Genomic DNA, 20,398 nt, shown 5'->3' on the forward strand with positions numbered 1-20,398 from the left:
TCCTTTTTTTTTCATTACATCTCTTTTTTTTTTTCTTTCTTTCTTTCTTCCTTTTTCTTCTTTCTTCCCCTTTTATTTCTACTTATTTTTTCTTTCCCTCATTCTTTTATATATATATTTTTTTATTCCCCCCACCATTCTTTCTTTTCATTTTTTTCTCCCTTTCTTCTTTTTCTCTTTCCTTTTCTTTATTCTTTATTCTTTTCTTTTTCTTTTTTCATTAATTTTTTTCTTTTTCATCTACTTTCATTCAATTTTTTTTAATATTATTTTATTTTTTATTTATTTCTTTTTCATGAATTTGAAATTTTTGTCTAGTCCTTTCTCATATATAGGGATGATAATTATAGCCGACCTAAAGATATTTGACCGAACCTGACTTGAGTGGGATAAATTTTATTTGATCCATTTAAATCTCAAGACTGGTATAGGTTTTAAATAATATATCCAGTTCGGGTTGGATGTAAAAAATAATATGTTTCATCTCAAATTAAACTTGATACAATCTTAATCTAAATTTTTATTTTAAAATTATAATTATTTTAGAATATTTGTATAGTAAATTCCTATTTGATCCAATCTAATCTACCTTGTCTATTTCATCTGTGCTATCTACTTTATCTAACCCAATCTAAGATAGATATAGGGTGTGTATTTTCAGTTACATGGTGGATGCCAGACTACCTGGCTTATATCAAATGCCATTCCCGGTCATCAGGTTTGTGCAGGATAATATCTTCCATCTTTGAAACAATTGGCTCTGTCAAGGAGGTGTTTGATTCGTAACTGAAATCAAAATGAGAATGAAAATCGGAATGATTTGAAATCGGAATCAGAATGATCAAATCCTTCAAAGTATTTAGTTCGTGACCAGAATCGAAATCGAAATCGAAATAAAAATTTAAATCCATAGAGGAGAGTAGGGATTGAGTTCTATATAGATTGAGATATTTCCATTCCATCCTGAAATCGGAATCAGAATGGGACTCCTTCCAACCAAACAGTTGGAATGGAAGTCACTCATTCCGATTTCAATTTCAGACCCCCACTCCCTCCAATCAAACACCTCCTAAAATCTGATTTAATATATATTCAAAGCCAATGGCTGATTACTTCGCACGGGTGAATTGTGTGGCGCCACAGTGGCTTTTTGAAAGATCCTCTCGATCTTTTATTTTTTTTACTTCTCATTCTTTAAGCATACGTTTGGTTACATTTTTTGATTTTTGATTTTTAATTTTTAAAAAATATTTTTTTTAATTTTTATTATTGAATAAAAATAAAAAAAATAAAAAATATATTTGATAACTATGTTGCTATAAAGCAAAAAGCAATATTTAGGGACAGCAGGAGAAGAGTTTGATGGGGAAGAATAGTTCAGAAAGAGAGGAAGAAAGGGATGGAGAGATGAAGAGCTTGACGAGGGAGAGGGATTCGGGCTCTTTATTTTTTGGTTTGGCATTTTAGATGTGCGGAAGCAAAAATAGTAGAAAAACAAGTTTTGGAAAGTAAAAAATTATATATAAAATAATTATTTTAATTATTTTAATTATTTTAAATTTTAATTTTTTATAATATTACTAAATATTATTTTTTAATTTTTATTTTTTAAAAATTAAAAAATAAAAAATATATTTTTTTAATGACTAATCAAACGCACCCTAAAAATTCGACCCTTCCTTTGCCGGGCTCTCTAACTTTTCCGTTCCAACTCTCTCCTCTGATTTGCGGCGGGCGGCGTTTCGATTTAAGTTCAACCGTGAATCGTGACCGGCCAGCAAGGTTGGCGCATCGATCTATTTTCACGACCGCAATTCCTCGGCGACTCTTATATTCTAATTCGTTCTTTCTGAAAAAAATAGCCCTGTAACCCAAAAAAAAAAAAAAAGCCCGGTCCATTCCGACGGCGTTGGGTCTACGCGCACGCCAATCGAATCGACGGCTGGGCGGGGCTAATCCGCTGGTTCTTATCTAATCAGACGGCTATCGTCGCGTAGCACTTTCCATCACCAGATCTTGCCGTTGGATCTATATCAGGCGGCAGCATCTATCTTCTCTGGTGAGGTATCCAAGGAAGGAGAACTAATTTCAGTCAATCGCCATAAAGCCAGGAGGGGTATTTACGGCAAAGGAAGGAAAAGTCGAGGCAGACTTTCTATATGGATCCATCGTATAAAAATGAACTTTCCAACAGTAGAACTTCTCGTCTACCTTCTCCCCTTCCCCCTCTATCCGTCCACTCTCTCTCTCCCTCAAGATCGACTTCTTTTCCACCTACTTTTATCTCGGTAATGTTTTTTTTTTTTTTTTTTCTGATTTTTAGTACGATGTAATGATCTATCCTTTCTGTTATTTTGCGATTTTTCTTTTTCTTTTTTACAATTATCAAGAATCTTGGAGAGCATTCGTTGAAACCCTAGCCCTAGATCGGCTTCCGGATTTTGTTCTCACCTCCGTATGTACCTAAATTTCTCGTAGAAGATGCATCTGTTACCTTTTCTTTTGAATTTTTCCCCTTGGGCGCAGCTTGAGTTCTCGTTTTTTGTTTTCTCGAAAAAAAGACGTAAATTCTTGAATAGTTCAGTAATCTCATATATTGTTATTTTTAATGATGTGTTCAGTGTTCTGAGGATATCTTGGAGCTATGGTTTTCTTCAGAAGTGTCGCGGTGCTCTCGAAGCTTCGTTCTCGTCTTGTAAGTGTTTTGGTTTCATCTTGATTGATTGGAAATTGTGGCATAGAGATGATTTTGCATCTTGATTATTATTTGCTTGATTATCTTACTCCGTGGTTTTTTGTGATTCTTGGTGTTTTTGATTCCAGGCCCAGCAGTCTACTTCACTGGGTGCGGCGCGGTGGTTGCAAATCCAGAGCGCTTCAGATCTTGTGAGTTTAATCAATTTTTTAAATTGAATATGATCGAAGTTCATACTTCTGAGATGAATCGCTTTTCCTTCTGCACGATAGTTTCTTTTATCTCGTGTTGGTAGCAAAGAGGTTTGAGACGAGGACTAATCCTTCTATTTCGATAATATTTGAGTTCATAGTACGGGAATCAATTTTCTTTTTCTTTTTTGGCATGGTATATAATGTGTCTAAGTTGATATGATGTACACGCCTAATTTGTATATCATCAAATAAAATAATGACACGAGTATTGTGTATGAGAGACTGGACAGATTGGCTAGTTGCTGCATACCATTGTGACACGGCTCTTTTGTGCCGAGCTGCCAATATATGCTAATTCCTTGTAGGACCCATCTAAACTATTACATAGTTTGACGCTGTTTTGTAGCCTACATCAGAAACCGAATGTTCTTTCAGATGGCTTATAGTTGGCTTATTTTTTTCTCTAAATGTATTCCAACTAGCTCATCAACTTCCTCTCTCTTTTCTACTTTTATTGTTACGCAGCCTCTAATAGCAGATCAACACAGTTCATCAACTTGCATTCTTATATATCTTAAATTATTTTTGTTGTTATTGCTGACTTTTGGGATTTGGGAGTTCATTTCTTAATTATCTCTTCTTATGCTGTAAAATGCTCTATTGTCTTCATTGGGATGATTGTATCCATTTGATCTAATGATTTATGATCTGATTCTTGTTTTGTAATTTGCAGGATCTTCATTCTCAATTGAAGGATATGATTCCAGAACAACAGGTCTTCTTCTTGAAGCTTCTTCATGATTAAAAAAAAATTGTTTCTTGCCATCTATTCTGATTTGAACTTTACCCAATACTGTTGTCTGTATCATCCCCATCTTGATGCTGATATCATACCTTATCATCTGGCACGATTTAGAAAAGTTCTATTACAGATATTAATCTTCAATGTGTTGCATACCATGATTTGAATTGATATGTGCCTATGCGATGACAAAGATGTATCCATTGCTTGTCCTACAATATTAGTTTACACAGGGTAGGTGTTAATTGATGAATATTCTGGATTTACTAACTTGATATAAGTAATTTATATATGTTCTAGAATTTTATTGGTTTCCCCTCAGATTTATGCAGTGTTACAGCTAGCATACCTTGTAACTGCTGCAGATATTTATCTGAACCAACAAGTTGTGTCCATGAGGTTTTCTTACATGGTTGTCAAACATCTGATTTTGAGGTTTTAAACATTCTTTTTCATTTAAAAGAAGCTACTAAAAAGTTTAGATTGTGGACAATAAAAAGAAAAATCTTCCAAGCACATCTTTGGTTATCAGTTGAGTATGCCCATGGTCATCATTGGTACTAATCTGCATGGTAGGTGGTAACACATTTGTTTTTCAAAATTACTTTGGTGTCACAAAGGATTCCATATGCCAGGGCCATGACATGCTCTTTGTATATGCCCATGGTCCTTTTTTTTTGGTATATGCCCATTCTTTCTATTTAACATCTGAGCATACATGTTCAGCACACATTCTTGCAGACATTATAACACACACAGCACAGGGATATTGGCTGATTGTCATATCTTTGTATTTCCACAATGAATGAGAAAACTCCTTGAGATGAAAGTAACCATATCATGGGTTATGCTTCATGCTGTTCAGATATGTAGATTCTCTAGTGAACTTCCCATAGTTAGATCTCTTTCTGTGTTACAGGAGCGCTTGAAGAAACTGAAGGCAGAAAATGGAAAAGTTCAACTCGGCAATATTACTGTTGATATGGTATATTTCTATATGATTACAATTGATTATCATTCTTTAGTGCATTGAGTTGTTGACTTTATTTTAGGAGTTTGTAATAATCCATGGATTATAATTGTATGACTAACTTCTTTAATCCTAACTTGCTTTTTCCTAGGTTATTGGTGGAATGAGAGGAATGACTGGGTTGCTATGGGAGACATCTCTACTTGATCCAGATGAGGTGCATTTTCCTGCTTTATTCTACATGCCATACGATACAGAATCTCAGCTTAATATGATTCTGGCTTGATGATACATTTCTTCTTTAAAAGCTTTGTGTTCTGGCCAAAATTTGATAACTTGACACAATTGATTCTTCTGTTTTCAGGGTATTCGGTTCAGGGGCCTCTCCATTCCTGAATGTCAGAAACTGTTGCCTGCTGCAAGTCCTGGGGGGGAGCCTTTGCCTGAGGGTCTTCTGTGGCTTCTTTTGACTGGCAAGGTGATCATGTAGTTTGTTTATCTGTATAGCGATTTCTTTATTGCTCTCTTGAATCATTACTCGTGCTTTCTTCAACTGGAGAGTATTCAAGAGTGGCATAAAAGGATTTATGGAAAATACTGAATAGGAGAAAAAGAAATTTAGGCCTTTGGTTCTTAACAGATTTGCTTCCAAAGAAGGATTTTATTAGGCATAGACCTGTTGCAGGTTTTCCTATGAAAGTAGATAAAAAGTCTATCATGTTAATGTAAATGTTACCTGATTTTCCACGTTGTCACTTAGTAGGTCTTTCTTCCATTACTGTCTGGCATGACTCCCTTATGATATTGAACGCTTCCATCTGGCTCATGGATGAAAAGTGTAGGTGGTACTCTATCGATATTTGCTGATTGAAACTTGATTCCAGGATTTGTGCTTTATTCAGAAATGTCGGCACATCTGTGATCAAGTTGGTACTCAACAACATCGGTTTCTGCTTTATTCAGAAATATCAGCACATCTGTGACCATGTTGGTATTCAACAACATCACTTTGCTTTGCAGTAGACCCCATATTCTTGTGTAGTAACCTGAGGTTGTCATCAAGAGATATGTGGATCGACAAGTTTATGTACTCTTCTGTAGAGATGGACATGGTAACCTCTTATAATTGGTAGTGCCATGTAATAGCAGGGACATCACCATTTCTGAAGTAAAGAATTGTTACATCCAGCAGTAGTACTCATGATTTTGTTGCAAACTTAAAATACGTGTCAGCCGTCATAGACTTCAAATATATTATCAAGAATCTTTTTGTCCAATGATATCAAATTTTACCTGTAAAACAAGATTTATGGGTTCTCAGCCAGTTTGATGAAATAGTCATCTGCATCTTTGACTTGCCGTGACATCTTTTTGTCATTTTTTAAAAATGAAGAATGAACAATTCTTGTTACATTATGATTTCATAGATTCAAAAAGATTTTTCCACTCGCCATCTTGGTACAGATGTGCTACAGAGACTTCCTGGAACTATTATGGTACTCGAAATGAAATATCTGAAAAGTGGGATGAATCCTGCTTGCTTAAATTGGTGATGTTTGACAGCTATACTTTTAGAACTTAAAATTGTTTTGTTGGGAAGGGCTGGTAGAGCTGTTTACTCGAGGGACTAACATTTGATTTTGAAGATATGATGAGCATGAGATCTTTGTTAACTTTTGGAGTTATTGCTAAGTGCAAAACATAAAGGGATTGACCTTTAGAGGAATTTTATTGAGCTATGAGTGTATGATTTTCTATATGTTCTGGGTCGATTAGTGGTTTCTTTTCATTGGACTACGGATGTTTTCTGAATAAGTGAAAAAGATAAAACAAGTATATAAGATAGGCCGGTATCATGGTGTGTGTATCTTTGATTTCTTTTGTTGTTTTTTTTTTTTTGGGTCCATGTTTTCATTGGGTTTGTTTCTGATTAATTCAGTTGAGCTGTCAATAGGAGGACAAGTAAGGTAATAGATGGGTTGATAATATTCTGGATGGTTCAAATTGTGTTGCTGGGGAGATTAATGATGTAAACTATTGAAGGACAATGTAGAATGGATTTTGGGCAAAGCAAAAGCTGATTCTCTCTTTTTTTGGTTGTCTAGTTTCCAGGTTGAGAGGTGTAGTGCTTCTTTTTTTCCCCCTTCATAGTCTTGCAAGATATCCTAAGATATGCTAGAAATTAGATGTAGTGGCATAGAGATCATGGGAAAGAAAAATTTTCACATTTGGATTGTAATTCTTCATGGCCATGCATGTAAAGGAGTTGAAATGATGACTTATTTCTCGTACAAGGAAAGTGTACTGTTTCTGGATTGATTGGGGAACATCTTTTATTAACATGGTTGTAAAATTATGCGTGCGCTCTTACCAATCAGAAAAAAGGGTAGTCACTATCCATCAATAGAAACAAGGGAGAGGAAAAACAGAAAATATTACAAAAATAGGAAAAAAAAAGGTATATGTTTGGTTGAATCAAACCAAAAACATGACCTGTAGCATTATGTTTTTTCATTCTGTAAAGCAACACCTGCTGGATCTATACAGTCTTGTCATCCCATGTCACTTTCTGTCTACATTTAATATCCACAAGTATCATAGAGTGTGATTGCATGTCACAGAAATCTGCTTGTATTTTATCCTTGAGTGTCCCCTTTTTTTCAGTCTATCATATATATGAAAGTTGAATGTTGGCTCATACTATATTTGATTATTCAGGACTAATTTCTTCTTCTTTACTGTAGGTGCCAAGCAAAGAACAAGTTGATGCGCTATCAAAGGAACTGCAGAGTCGCTCAAAAGTTCCAGGTTTTTTTTTTTCTGTTAACCAAGTTATTTATGGATTGCTTGTAAGTTGCACATTACTTGATACACATATATATTGAGTATTTATGCAGCCTAATCTTATGACATGCCAATAGCGGGAACATGCATAGCTCATGCATTCATAATGACATTATACATTCGAAATTTTATGTTTTGGTTCTAAGATTTTGACTGAAAAGGAGAAAATTGGAAAGGCATATTACATTATAAGGTTAAATAACATACTGTATCCTAATTTTCTTTCCAGTCACTAGATTAATATCTGCTTGATGAAATGTTAGATCATATTGTGATGCCGATGTAAATTTTGTTGGTTATTTAAGCTCAATTATCAATATATCATTATGCAAAAATTTGCGAAGCACTCAGTGCTCAAATATCTCTACAATGTAGATTGTGTATAATTGCTATCGGAAAGTGCGTGAGAAAGGCTAATCAATTTTTTTCAACATCAAGAAGTAATCACCTATACTTGGTAATGTTCCGGACATGGGTTCATGCAATGTATGATGTTTTCAGAAAGACAAAATATACCTGTTTCACTGCATTATAGCGGTGCTGTGCAATTTCCACTCTAGATGGTGTTATTTAGAAGTGGTAGTATTCCTTACTGCTCTAATGTAACTGAAATGCTGGGGTCATGAAACCAAACTACCAGCTACCATTTTCATCAAAAAAAAAAAAAAAAAAACACAGCTCATTTGGTGTCACTTTTATTTCTTGTTCTATACTTTCAAAAACAAAAAACACAGAAATTGACACAAAAACATGTTTGGTGCTATTGTTTTTATTTTGTATTTCTAAAGTTATTTTCATTATTTCTAGAAAAATTCAAAGTAATAAATATTTTTTTCAATATTTTCTTGTTTCTAGAAAAATTCAAAGTAAGAAATATTTATTTTCAATATTTTCAAAAATAAGAAATCATATATTTTACTATCACCATCAACAATGCCACCACCATCATCCCCCCACCTTTGCTGCCACCATAGCCGTCGTACCACTGTTGCCATCATCACTGTTGTCGCCTTCATCATAATGTTGTTGCCATCATTGTTAACTCCTCCATCATACGGGTGCTGCCATCATCGCCAGCCACCATACTGTCTGCCATTGCTGTCACCGCCACCACCATTATATTTATATTTTTTAAAAAACTTAATAAAAAAGAAATAGAATTTATATTTTTCTTTTTGAAAACAGAAAAAAAAGAAAATGATGGCAAATGACCCCTAAGTTTTCTTCTTCTTCTTCTTCTTCTTCTTTTTTCTGATTTAAATTCTAAATATTTGCTAGAAAAGCTCATTTCCCTGTGAAACAGTTTACCCAACATATTCCTCAAGTTATTAAACTTGCATCTTTAGTCAGGTCACATTCCTTAAAATGTAGTATTATCTAACGCAATGCTGCCCTTGTTCTGATCATGTTAGGGAAATGCTAATATTGGACTATTGATGCAGATCATGTTTACAAGGCGATCAATGCTCTTCCAGCAACAGCTCATCCAATGACACAGTTTACTACCGGTGTTATGGCACTACAGGTAATTTCCACTCCTGTATCAACATTTTGATTTATTCTGTTGGTTTCTTATATGTAAATATATTTATGTCAGATGCGGTCATCATTCTCCAGATTTTACTCTCTCATTATTTGTAGGCATGTTGGTATGCATTAATGTTCTTATCTGCTTTGTGGGAGTTTGGATCCATAAGCATTGACATCATGAAATAAATATATTAGTAAACAGAAACATATGGATAAAGATGTCAAATTTAGCTGCAAGCAGGGAAGAAGGATTGTAGAAAAATAAAAACTGACCAGAATACCTGCATGAATAAATAAGATTCACAGCATATTTTATGTGCAAGAATGTTGTAAAATTAGCTTATATCTTCATAGCCTAGTTGCCTCAAATAATGCTGGCCATGATGTTTTCTCCTTATACATCGATGAGAATCGTTTTAATCAAAAGTAGAAAAAAGTTGTTGCATGATCTGCTTTAAATTCTCTCATACAATATATGAGACTCTGTCAATATTTTTTGGTCTCTTGTAGAGCCAAACCTTGTCAACTAAAAAACATGAAATACATCACACCTTTAGCCTTTCTATAATTTATTCCATTGGAATTCTGATAAAACCTTCAGTAAGTATGTTTTTGCATTTTTGCAATTGAGATAAATTGGGAAGCAACCAGACGATGACAAGCATTTCATTTTCTGAATTAGTTTATATGTTTTTTAGTTCGATTATATAGCTTCATTTAAGTACTGTTCGATAGTAAACTGGTCAAAACTATTGTTCTTTAAATCTAATGTCATGACTTCAGCTAATAATGAATTTCTGGTGAATTTATTTCTTCCAGATACCAAAAAGTGCCTTTGTTACCCAATCTTCTAGATGCCTTCACATAGGGTTGCAAATGGGTTGGTTGGCTTATGTTAGAGGCTAATTTGGAACCACCCCAGCCTCAGTTGGTTATTAATTTTTTGAACGCGAACTGAACCAATCAACAGTGGAACCAACACAACCCAACCCAATCAAGATCAGGTTGGTTTGATTGGCTTGGGATTACCTAAAAGATATGCAAAAAATCAGCAAATAGACTTATTGAAATAAATTAATGATGAGAGGTGGCTACAAATATTAATATACAATGTATTTAAATGCATCTTACCATAGGAGCTGTAATCTTCTACCTAGGGTGATGCACCTGCTTTGGAATCTTCTTGGAATCTTGAAACTGCACTTGCTTTCTAAATGCTTCCTTATTAAAAATGTTTTTGAAGTAACCATTTTCTGGAACCCGTACCTGCACTTGCTTCTGGTCCTCACAACTAAGCATCTTACCACTACAAAATCCAAAATATTTATATATCTACAACATAACATGTTGCAAATTACAGCCACAATAAACTGGTGTTTTATTAAAAGAAAGCAATAGTTAACCAAAATCATGGCTGAAGACCTAAAGTTAACCATTATAACTAATATATTACTAGAGATTAACTTGATATGTATGTATGCATGTATAAGTTCATATATGGATCAGGTTGGTTTGGATCTGGGTTATCCAAACCCTAAACCCAAACCTCAAACTGATCCAATCAGGTTTCTGAAAATTGGAATAGGCACTGACCTGGTCCTGTTTTGAACCTGAACAAAACGAACCTAACAAGGCCAGTTTGGTTTGGTTCTAGGGTTGACAAACCCATGTGCACCCTACCTTCACATAAAGGGAATTTCGGAGTGTCAAATCTTAGTGCATTAGTAGAATGCGTCTCTAAAGATCACCATCAGGGTTAGGGGCCTGACATGGGAAATTTTTAAAGTTTGATAAATCATACTCAAGGAACGTGGATTAGTTTTGCAAGGTAGAATCAAGTGCACAATTTTTTACATTCTTCCACTAAGTGTTGTGCAAATGTTCTTTTAAATTACTAAATGCTTCTAATTTAATTTCTATTGAGTAAAGTATAGTTTAAATATTTGTATTTCAATTTATTATAATTTTCAGCTTGAATTTAAAATATCTTTGATAGGTTTTTCTACTCCCATCTTGAGTAAGATTGCTGTTTACAGCTTCCACTTTATGTATAATTTTGGTTATGAAGTTTTTAAGAAATCAAGATTGTGTTTTGGAGTAGTTTTAGTGGGGCTTTCTACATGGTGTTCTATCAACAAATCTATATTTTCTTAATATTGAAGAGATGTTTCTTTTCTCTCTATAATGCCACTGAATAAGTGTTAGGCTTGTAAACTTAGCAGGAGCCCTAGATTCATGATGCTAGTAGCTAACATACCTGTTCTCTTCTCCCATGTGTTCTCTAGTCCATGTTATCTTTCTTGCTTCCTATTCAGTGTCATTACTAGTTGGAGGCCCTAGATCTTCTCAAGTTCCCCGAAAGTTATCTACATGATCTATCAGCATGCTATGCTTCTGCCCAACTCAGCATAGTTTCCCCTGTATCTCAAGTTAAGCCTGAACCTTAACTTCCCAACAATCTGTATTTCGATTTAGTTTCCCAAGTTTAGACCTTTACTTCTAGTTCTCCTACATCGAAAGTCCACTGTCCTTAGGGCAGTTCCAGGCATCGTTTTAGTTATTGGGATACTTTTTATACCTGATGCATAACAGATGTTCCATCTATGTGCTCTTAAATACTTTGCATGGTTTGGGATAAAAAATGATTCAAAATGCATTTTTTGCAGTTGATGATTATGGCACCTGATAAAAGATTAAGAAAAACATAAAACATGCTGGCACCTTATACATGGGTGCCAAGAAAACTTCATGCAGGTCTACATGCCCATGTACCATCTATATCTCAACCTCAATAGCATGGTCATTCTTGTCTGTTGTGTCAGTAGTGACTGTATTGCTTATAAGTCATCACTGATAAAATTAAACTGCAGTCTAAATGTTCTAGTGCCATATGCATATATTGTGAAAGAGAGCTGCATATCTTTCTCATGCTTAAGTGAAGTAAAAAATCAAGGTTGTATTTATTATAATCTTTCAGATATATCATTTGAAGACGTTTTCCTTGAGACAGTTCTTTCTCTCCTATTTCAGGTTGAAAGTGAATTTCAGAAGGCATATGATAAAGGGTTATCTAAAGCAAAGTAGGTTTTCTGACGTATATAGTTTCAAAAAGTTATTTGACAATAATACAGTGAGTTTGCCTAACATTTACCGTTGTTACTTATAGGTTCTGGGAGCCGACATATGAGGACTCTATGAACTTAATTGCACGAGTTCCAGTTGTGGCTTCTTTTATTTATCGAAGGTAGTGTTTGTTGATTTGCTGAACTAGTAGTTTTACCAGAATGCTAATCTGCTTATGTTTTCCTAGATTAGCTGTGTGGGAATCAGAATCTTTGAACTTGATTTAATTTTACCAAGTACATATGTGTTTTTCTTGTTTACTTATAATCTTCCACCTATTTGTTTCATATAACCACCGTGGACAAGCTTTTTCCGTTGCATTGATATAAATTAGTCAGGATTCAAAATCATACTTTGGTTTCACTATTACAGGCGGCTCCCTACATGGCATCGATGAGTCTCTTGTTTAACTGGTCATGCCATAGACATCAATATTTTCAGACATATACATATTACATTTTTCAAATATTTCATTTCTTGTACATGAATATCTCTAGTTTTATTTGTTTAAAGCCACTCATCTGCATCTGCCACATTATTCTTATGAAAAATCTTAATGCTGCCACAAAGCATTTAATCTTCCATCATGACTATGGTGATGCATGCATGTTTATGGACTGTTCTCCTGTATGCTGAAGGATTTGCAAGGAGGGACAAATCATACCCGCTGACAGTTCTCTGGATTATGGTGCAAACTTTTCTCACATGCTGGGATATGATGATCCAAAAATGCTGGAGTTGATGAGACTTTATGTAACAATTCACAGGTGGCGGATCCATTATAATGTTCTCTATTCTTCTCCTTACCTTTCCCAAATTTTTCCCCTACATTTCATTACCAAAACTTAATGTCATGTTCCATGTTTGGATTCACATATCTGTTCTGCAGTGACCATGAGGGTGGGAATGTTAGTGCACATACTGCTCATCTGGTAAATGAGAGTCTATTTTCTATTGTTCATTCTGTTTTATTTTTCTGTGGTGCAACTCCATGTTAGTATAAGAAGATAAAGTTTGAGCATCCACTAGCATTTTAAGCTAATTATCACATCTACATTGGCATTGTTTTCAGTTCCATTGCCAATGATGCATCATGAGCATTTTCTAATTTCTGATAAAACATGGATTCAATTTTCAGGTTGGTAGTGCTCTGTCGGATCCATACCTTTCATTTGCAGCTGCACTTAATGGTTTGGCTGGACCACTCCATGGTTTGGCTAATCAGGTAATGCCATCGTTTGTGCCCATTTTGTTTTCTTATTTGTTGCTGCTTTATCTACAAACTGATCTTCAGAAGCATTCTTATTGTCATGAACGCTATCTGCAAAACTGGTACTGGGAACTGTACTAGTAACTGGTTTGATACGGTATGTTCAGTACAGTACGTTATGCACCTGGCATCGAGAAAGTCTTCCAACAATTTTTTTGTTTCCTAGTCCTGATACTGGGTGAAGGCCCAAAACCAGGCGATACAGACCAGTTTTGCTCGGTTTGGACCAACAGAACATACTGGTTCAGCTCATATACTAAACCAAAACTCGGTATGGTACATTTGGTTTTGGGTTGGTGCAGATCAATGAGATAGGCCATGGTCATGTAATCAAAACATCTCAGCATGTGCTGGAAAAGGGTGTAAACCTGGTATTGTGTCATTTGGGAAGGATTTCTTTTTGGGTGCCAAAATGCCAAATTTGCCCATCTTTGGTTCACCAAACCCTGTTTATACTATTTTCAGTTTCATTTTGTCCTACACATCTTTTTACTGGTCTTTAATGCTTGTTAGCAGGGTCTTTGCCATTTTAATTCCGTCAAACATACTGATGAGAAACATATATGCTATATCACAAATAATTGTTGTCTGGAAGTTGGTAGACTTTAGTGATTCCAGTCTGTTCTTGCTCTCCCCTGCTTTGCCTATAGTTGAAATAATAGTGCTAATTACTTAATATCCTTTTTTGAGAGATTAATTACTCAATTTCTACCAGCTTATTTGTGATATCTTAATCAAGCATTAACAAGTCCAGCAGTCTGTCATGAACACGTATAACGTTACGGCCGTATTTTATGTTTCACTTTTCTGTTACTGCTGCAGGAAGTGCTTTTATGGATCAAATCTGTGGTAAAAGAGTGTGGAGAAAACATTACAACTGAACAGTTGAAAGACTATGTCTGGAAGACTTTAAATAGTGGCAAGGTAACTTGTTCTTTTATCATCCTAGTTTGTAGTTGATCATGCTTAGAAACAAGGAAGTTTAGTATTTTTAGCGATGCAATAGATGTGCAAAACTAGTGCAAAAATGAAAAAAAAGTAAAATATGTAGTGATGCAAGATTGAAGTTCTTCCTTGTCTTCTGACACTATGATACAAAGACATGGGGATATTGCATCCTCATCAGGTTGTGAAGAAAATCTGTCTGGCTTGTGTTATATTGTAAGTTAAGTGGATACAAGTGAAATCAAAGAAAATCTCGTGAATTATTTCTTTCTACATTTATCCCTTCAATACAGGATCTCTGATGCTTTTGCATCAATATACCTGTTCTCTTGGGAAGGGGTTTCTGAACACACATGCCTTTCTGCTGGTGCAGTTGTTTTTAAGACCATCGTCCAATTTATAGGTTATTTTCAGTGTATTATTTGTTCCTGTTTGAAACCAACCATAGAAATTCTCATGATAGCGTTGTTTGTTTCCATTTCACTCTTTAAATTGTTTACAGGTGGTTCCTGGATATGGGCATGGAGTTCTACGTAAAACAGATCCAAGATATACATGCCAAAGGGAATTTGCATTGAAACATTTACCTGCTGATCCATTGTTCCAGCTGGTTAATTCCATAAACCCTTCCAATATAATTGCTGTTATGCTTTTTCTAGGTCAATATCCAATTTGAATATTATGTCTATGTTCAAAAGTGTCCCATAACCTTTGTTTTACTTTTCTTTTTTAGGTTTCAAAGTTGTATGAAGTTGTTCCTCCGATACTTACTCAGCTAGGCAAGGTAATGTTGTTCGGTGTCTTGTTTATTCATTTTTGCTGTGCAAAGATAAATCAGATTCCTATGCAAAGATAAATATAGATTGTTGTGCAAGGATCGTTGACTTTGAACCGAACCCCATGCCGGCTGGTCAGTGGCATAAGTCAGTATGCCCCCATACTGGATTGTGCCCGAACCGATATGGAGATGGGGATGAACCGGGGAGGAAAAGAGAGAGAAAGAGAGAGGGGGGGAGGGAGGGAAGGAACGGGAGGCCGGTGGAGACTTTTGTGGGGGCCATCGGAGGGCTGTGGAGGTGGCTGAAGGGCTGTCGAGATCTCCTGGGCTTCGAGGTACTTTGCGAGGAAAATTGAGAAGAGAGAGAGGGGCGAAGGGAGGGGAGAGGATGGAGGGGAAGGCGGCAGGTAGATCGTCGGAGGGCTGCTGGGTGGTCTCCATGATGGCCGGGCAGTCCAAAACCCCTCCATGGTCGCTACGGGTTTGAAACAAGGGTTTTGCCCCTCCATCGTTAGATTTTTTAAAAAATTCGACCCAATGAACCCGACAATGGGTTTGCCGGATTCACATGAAGCTCCTATTTCGAACCCGTGGGGGGTTTTGGACCACCTGATGGCCCTTCGGCGACCTCCCGCTGCCTTCCCTCCCTTTTCCTTCTCTCTATCTCTTTCTCTTTTCAATTTTTCTCGTGGAGGACCACGAAGATCCGGAGTCTCGACAGTCGTTCGGTGGTCTCAGCAGGCCACAGCTAGCCTTCCCCTCTTCTCCTTCTCTCTCTTCCTCTCTTCTCCCTCACTTTGTTTTCGCTGGTGTTCCGAATCGGATGTTTGGACCACACCGGTTAGCCACCGGTATGGTTCGGCACCCTCGGAATTGCCCGGTTCGGGCCAGTTCGCGAACCATGTTGCTGTGCTTTCGTTATCAGTTTGTCCGGGAGCATGAGTAGAACATCCTTAGTTATTTGAGGTACAAGAATAACCTTTCTAGCCGGAGATGGTAACCTCCTTTTAGGTAGAATTGTGTTCAACTTTCATGGTAGTTCTATGGGTTAATCAAGTCTTACTGACATCAGTCAGATGGTCTGGAACCATGATGGTTCAGTTCCTACAGAAATATTGACTATATGCAGGACTATATGGTTGAACGTGCAAAATTTGCCATGTTCTCTTGTTAGTTCTTGCAGCTGGTTCCACAGTCTGATGCTTCGAGGGAATGTTTCTAGCATCAGTTCATGTCAAAAAATGCTTGAAGTGATGATTATATGTAGAGTTTTCTACTGTTGGGAAGAGTTTAGAATGGGTCGGTGTGATTTTCCTCATTTTCCCAACCCCTCAAGCTAGTATTGCAATTTTTACTGCATCAGCATCATTAGTCTTTGCCTTGAGGTTCTCATCATCTAACTGAATTGAAAGGAGGCTTGTATGCTTTGCTAACTCTTTGCAATGTATGATCCCCATGTCTCTCATCTCATCCATGCTGTCTGGTGCATTTGTTGTAATTGTAGCAAAAGTACAAAGAAGCATGCTTGAAATGATGATAGGATTGTCTTGTATTTCCGCGTTCGAGAGCTTACAGCTGCTCAGCTTGTTCAAGAGCTTTAATAGATGCATCATCAGTTTTTTCTAAGATGTGATAAACTCTTTAAAGCCACCCAATGGATGTACTTGTGATCCTTTCATAATTTTTGCCACATCAAGTGCTTGACAATTGTCCAAGATATTTGGTCAGACTGCCTACTTCATAACAGTTGGTCTGTTTTTACATCTTGTTCCTTTTTCATCCTCTCTCATCTACACCAACTTGGCTCAATTTTCTTTGTGCTTTTAAATGCTACTGGGTTTTCTTGCATATTCCATTTTAATTTATGCAAGCCAAGTAACTACTTGGTTTACATTCTCATTCTTACCTTGATGTGCATGATCATAAAATATGGAGCTCATAAACATTAGGATCAAGATATTAAGATTGCTCTTAATTTCAGGCTGCAGTCTTTTGAGTAGGATTAAGATTGATCATAGGCTTAAGCTGCATCCTTGAGTGTGATCATGTGTTTATTTGCATGCATGTGTATTAATACTATTCTTGGATAATCTCTGTATTATAGAATTAAGATATTAAGATCGCTCTTAAGTTCATGATGCATTATGTTGGGTAGGATTAAGATTGATCGTAAGCTTAAGCTGCATCCTTGAGTGTGATCATGTGTTTATTTGCATGCATGTGTATTAATACTATTCTTCAACAATTGCTTTATTTGGGATTGTCCATTTTACATTTATGACTTGGCGTGTTTATGGCATTCGATATATCAAGCCCATGACTTTGGTCCTTTATTTTGTTTTGTTTTGTTTTGTTTTGTTTTGTTTTGTTTTTGTGTGATGCATCCTCTCCGATTGTGTCAAAATACCAGAGCGGTTGCTGTTTTCACAATACTATTCTGAATAACCACTGTATTTGGGATTGTCCATTTTACATTTATGACTTGGTTATTTATCAGATCCGATATATCAGGCCCATGACTTTGGTCCTGTATTTTGTTCTTTTTGAGTGATGCATCCTTTTTGACTGTTTCAAAATACATAGGCTTCAGGCTACCAGAGTGGTTGCTGTTTTTGCCTCTCATAAGTCTCTGCTTCTGTTTAGTTTTTGCTATACTTGTTCTGGTATTTGGTGACAAAGTCCCTCACTTTCTATGGATACATTTATTTGCTTGATAGCTTTTCTCACTTTACATGAGTCTACCTTCTACTCACTGATTGACAGTCAGCATATATTATTAATTTGCAACTACATTCTGTACTCAATTTGGGAAAAGCGATCTTGGTCTTCCTTCTTGATGGTGTGAATGAGTATCAGATGACATTATCTTTTATCATGAAGTCAATGGTGCATTTCATTTGGCTGCATCAGATGGTGTTGTTTAGAGAGCTCACTATTTTATCTAGGCTATTTGTCAACCTGGTTCTTGTTCTTACATGTATTCTTTATTTGTCATCATTAGGTGGCTGTTTCTATTCTATTTACTTATGGGTGGCTATTTCTACTCTATTTGCTTGTGTGCATAATTAAACCTTGAGGCCCAGTTGCATCTTTCTCCTGCTCCGTGCCATGTATACTGAGTTTATGACCTGTTGTAAGAGAATTTATATTTGGGGTTCTAAAGTCTAATCCACTTCCAACTTAGTGTGCTATTCCAACATTTAATCATTTCTTCTGAAGGTGCCCATCCTATGGGTTCTGCACTTAGTTATCAGTATGAAGTTTTGGAGGTACCAAAGTACATCGTTATCATGTAGGGCAACATAGTGCTGTAGATCCTCTCTTTCTGATTGGATCCATTGTTTTACTTTTTATGCTCATTTCTTTAAAAAAAAAAAATTAAAGTCTGGCACTTCTCATGAAGAAACAGAAAATAGTTGATTTTCTTAAAATTAGGTGATCACAGGACATGATTAAGTCTTATTGTTCAATATTTTTTTGGTGCTATGGATCTGATGATGAACAAGAGGCTGGGATGATCTGTTTGTTCAGTTCGTCTAGGTTGAAATAATTTCTTCAGGCCTGGGAGTTGAGGCATGATGCCTTTAAACATAGACTAGATTTGGCGGTTGAGGTCATGATAAATTTGAAGTTCGTGAATTAGAATAGCATCAGCTGCAAAATTTAGAATGATGAAAGTTCTGGATCCTTCTGGTATTTTGACTAATAGGATTTTTTTTCCCCATTTGTACTTTTTGTTATATACAAGTTTTTCCAGATTTAAGAGCTCTAAGATTGTGGTGATGCAAAATACTTGTAATTTAGTCATGCTCTTTCTTAATATTTGTATCCCAACAAAACTTTTTTTTAATATTTGTATCCTAACAAAACTATCTCAAAGATAACAAGGATTGGCTAATGAAATTCTGATCCAAAGTTTGCGCACTCATGACTACGTCAAAGCACTATTGATGTAATATATTGCTCATATTTGAAAATTTATAAACCATTACTACATTTGGAAATTTTTCTTCTTCTGTTTGTGTTATTTTAACAGAACTCACAACCAAAACATGCCTAGGATGTTGTCAAGTAGGTTTGATTTCTAGTTTGTAATAGTTTCTACTACATTGTTAAGTAATGCTTGTTCTTTGAGATGTGTGCAGGTGAAGAATCCATGGCCCAATGTTGATGCTCATAGTGGAGTCTTGCTGAACCATTTTGGTTTGTCTGAAGCAAGGTACGGTGTTTTTTTTTTAATTTTAACATAGCGCTACAAGGTCCAGTTCATCGTGGATAAGTCTTTTTAGTGAAAGTATCATGCTAAAGTTGATGCTCCCGTGGGAAACTTGCCTACTGAATAGGGGATAGCCCACCCTGGAGACGTTGAATAATTAGATGGTGGTTAAAGAGGAGATTATCTAAATCAAATATCATAATGGATTGATTTTAATATATAAGATTCATTTATCTGCCTATTGTTCTCCAGCCAATAGTCAGATGCCACAATCGGCAGTCTGTGGCCCATCTGTCAAGGACTTTGATCAAAGTATCATATAATTTGCTCTGCACATATAATCTACTGACTTGAGCTTGCAGACTGACGAAAGCAATGAAATTTTGGTATATGCAGGTATTACACTGTTCTATTTGGTGTCTCAAGAAGCATCGGGATAGGCTCCCAGGTTCGTGCCTCCATTTCCTACCACTTTCTTCAGGTGATTGTTTAATTATCTATGTGAGATTTTCTAAGCCTCCATAATGGTGCAGCTTATATGGGATCGTGCGCTTGGATTACCACTTGAGAGGCCAAAGAGCGTGACCATGGAATGGCTTGAAAACTACTGCAAGAAAGCTGCCTGAGCGTATAAGCATCATGTTGGAGGTAATTCATCATGCTGATTTTCTTGTACAATAAGAGAAACGGGGCACAGCAGGCGAGCCTTGTATGTGTTGTTTCAGCGGAGAGAATAAGTTGGGCAGCATTTTTTTTAATATAGGAGTGAGATTCACCGGGAAGAATAATTTGAGTAGCATTCTTTTCTTTTACGGCAGCCAGAAACTTTTGATGGCCATCTATCTCCAGTCACACTGATCGGTCCTTAACGTTATAACCACTTGGACACTCAGAGATGAGGAACATTGAGCTCAGTTTTTTGTTGATCTAATATCCATTGTATCACATGTATCACACTTGATCCCCTGGGATCCTGAGGTTTGAACTCGTCGAGGGATTGAATATATTGTTTGGCTATCGCTGTCTTCCCC

The 20,398-nt window shown here is 36.2% G+C and overlaps 1 protein-coding gene across 3 annotated transcripts; it reads left to right on the forward strand.

The window, feature by feature from the left end:
- The first annotated feature begins 2,147 nt into the window (after nt 1–2,147).
- On the forward strand, nt 2,148–20,398 carry LOC105050474 (citrate synthase, mitochondrial). 3 transcript variants are annotated; one of them, XM_073261696.1, is made up of 21 exons: nt 2,148–2,288; nt 2,622–2,695; nt 2,824–2,886; nt 3,623–3,664; nt 4,611–4,676; nt 4,813–4,878; nt 5,026–5,139; nt 7,406–7,469; nt 8,948–9,030; nt 12,066–12,115; nt 12,202–12,279; nt 12,797–12,925; nt 13,048–13,090; nt 13,297–13,383; nt 14,251–14,352; nt 14,876–14,983; nt 15,107–15,157; nt 19,297–19,370; nt 19,764–19,815; nt 19,901–20,015; nt 20,186–20,398. In XM_073261696.1, exons 2-20 carry the CDS (start codon nt 2,645–2,647, stop codon nt 19,991–19,993), a joined length of 1,416 nt encoding a protein of 471 aa, XP_073117797.1. In that variant the 5' UTR covers nt 2,148–2,288; nt 2,622–2,644; the 3' UTR covers nt 19,994–20,015; nt 20,186–20,398. The 3 variants fall into 3 exon arrangements, with proteins under 3 accessions (XP_073117797.1, XP_010928809.1, XP_010928810.1); XM_010930508.4 differs by adding an exon at nt 2,391–2,455 and having other exon boundaries at nt 2,205–2,288; nt 19,901–20,192; XM_010930507.4 differs by having other exon boundaries at nt 19,901–20,398.

The sequence above is a fragment of the Elaeis guineensis genome, chromosome 8 (genome assembly GCF_000442705.2).
Source record: "Elaeis guineensis isolate ETL-2024a chromosome 8, EG11, whole genome shotgun sequence".
In the NCBI taxonomy this organism is placed as follows: Eukaryota; Viridiplantae; Streptophyta; class Magnoliopsida; order Arecales; family Arecaceae; genus Elaeis; species Elaeis guineensis.

What these genes read in the sequence shown, in the direction of transcription:
- LOC105050474 (XM_010930507.4), top strand. Translation starts at nt 2,645, where the DNA reads ATGGTTTTCTTCAGAAGTGTCGCGGTGCTCTCGAAGCTTCGTTCTCGT. An exon ending in GAGTCGCTCAAAAGTTCCAG is followed by an intron (nt 7,470 to 8,947) that starts GTTTTTTTTTTT and finishes CTATTGATGCAG; the next exon opens with ATCATGTTTACAAGGCGATC. An exon ending in GTGCACATACTGCTCATCTG is followed by an intron (nt 13,091 to 13,296) that starts GTAAATGAGAGT and finishes TTCAATTTTCAG; the next exon opens with GTTGGTAGTGCTCTGTCGGA.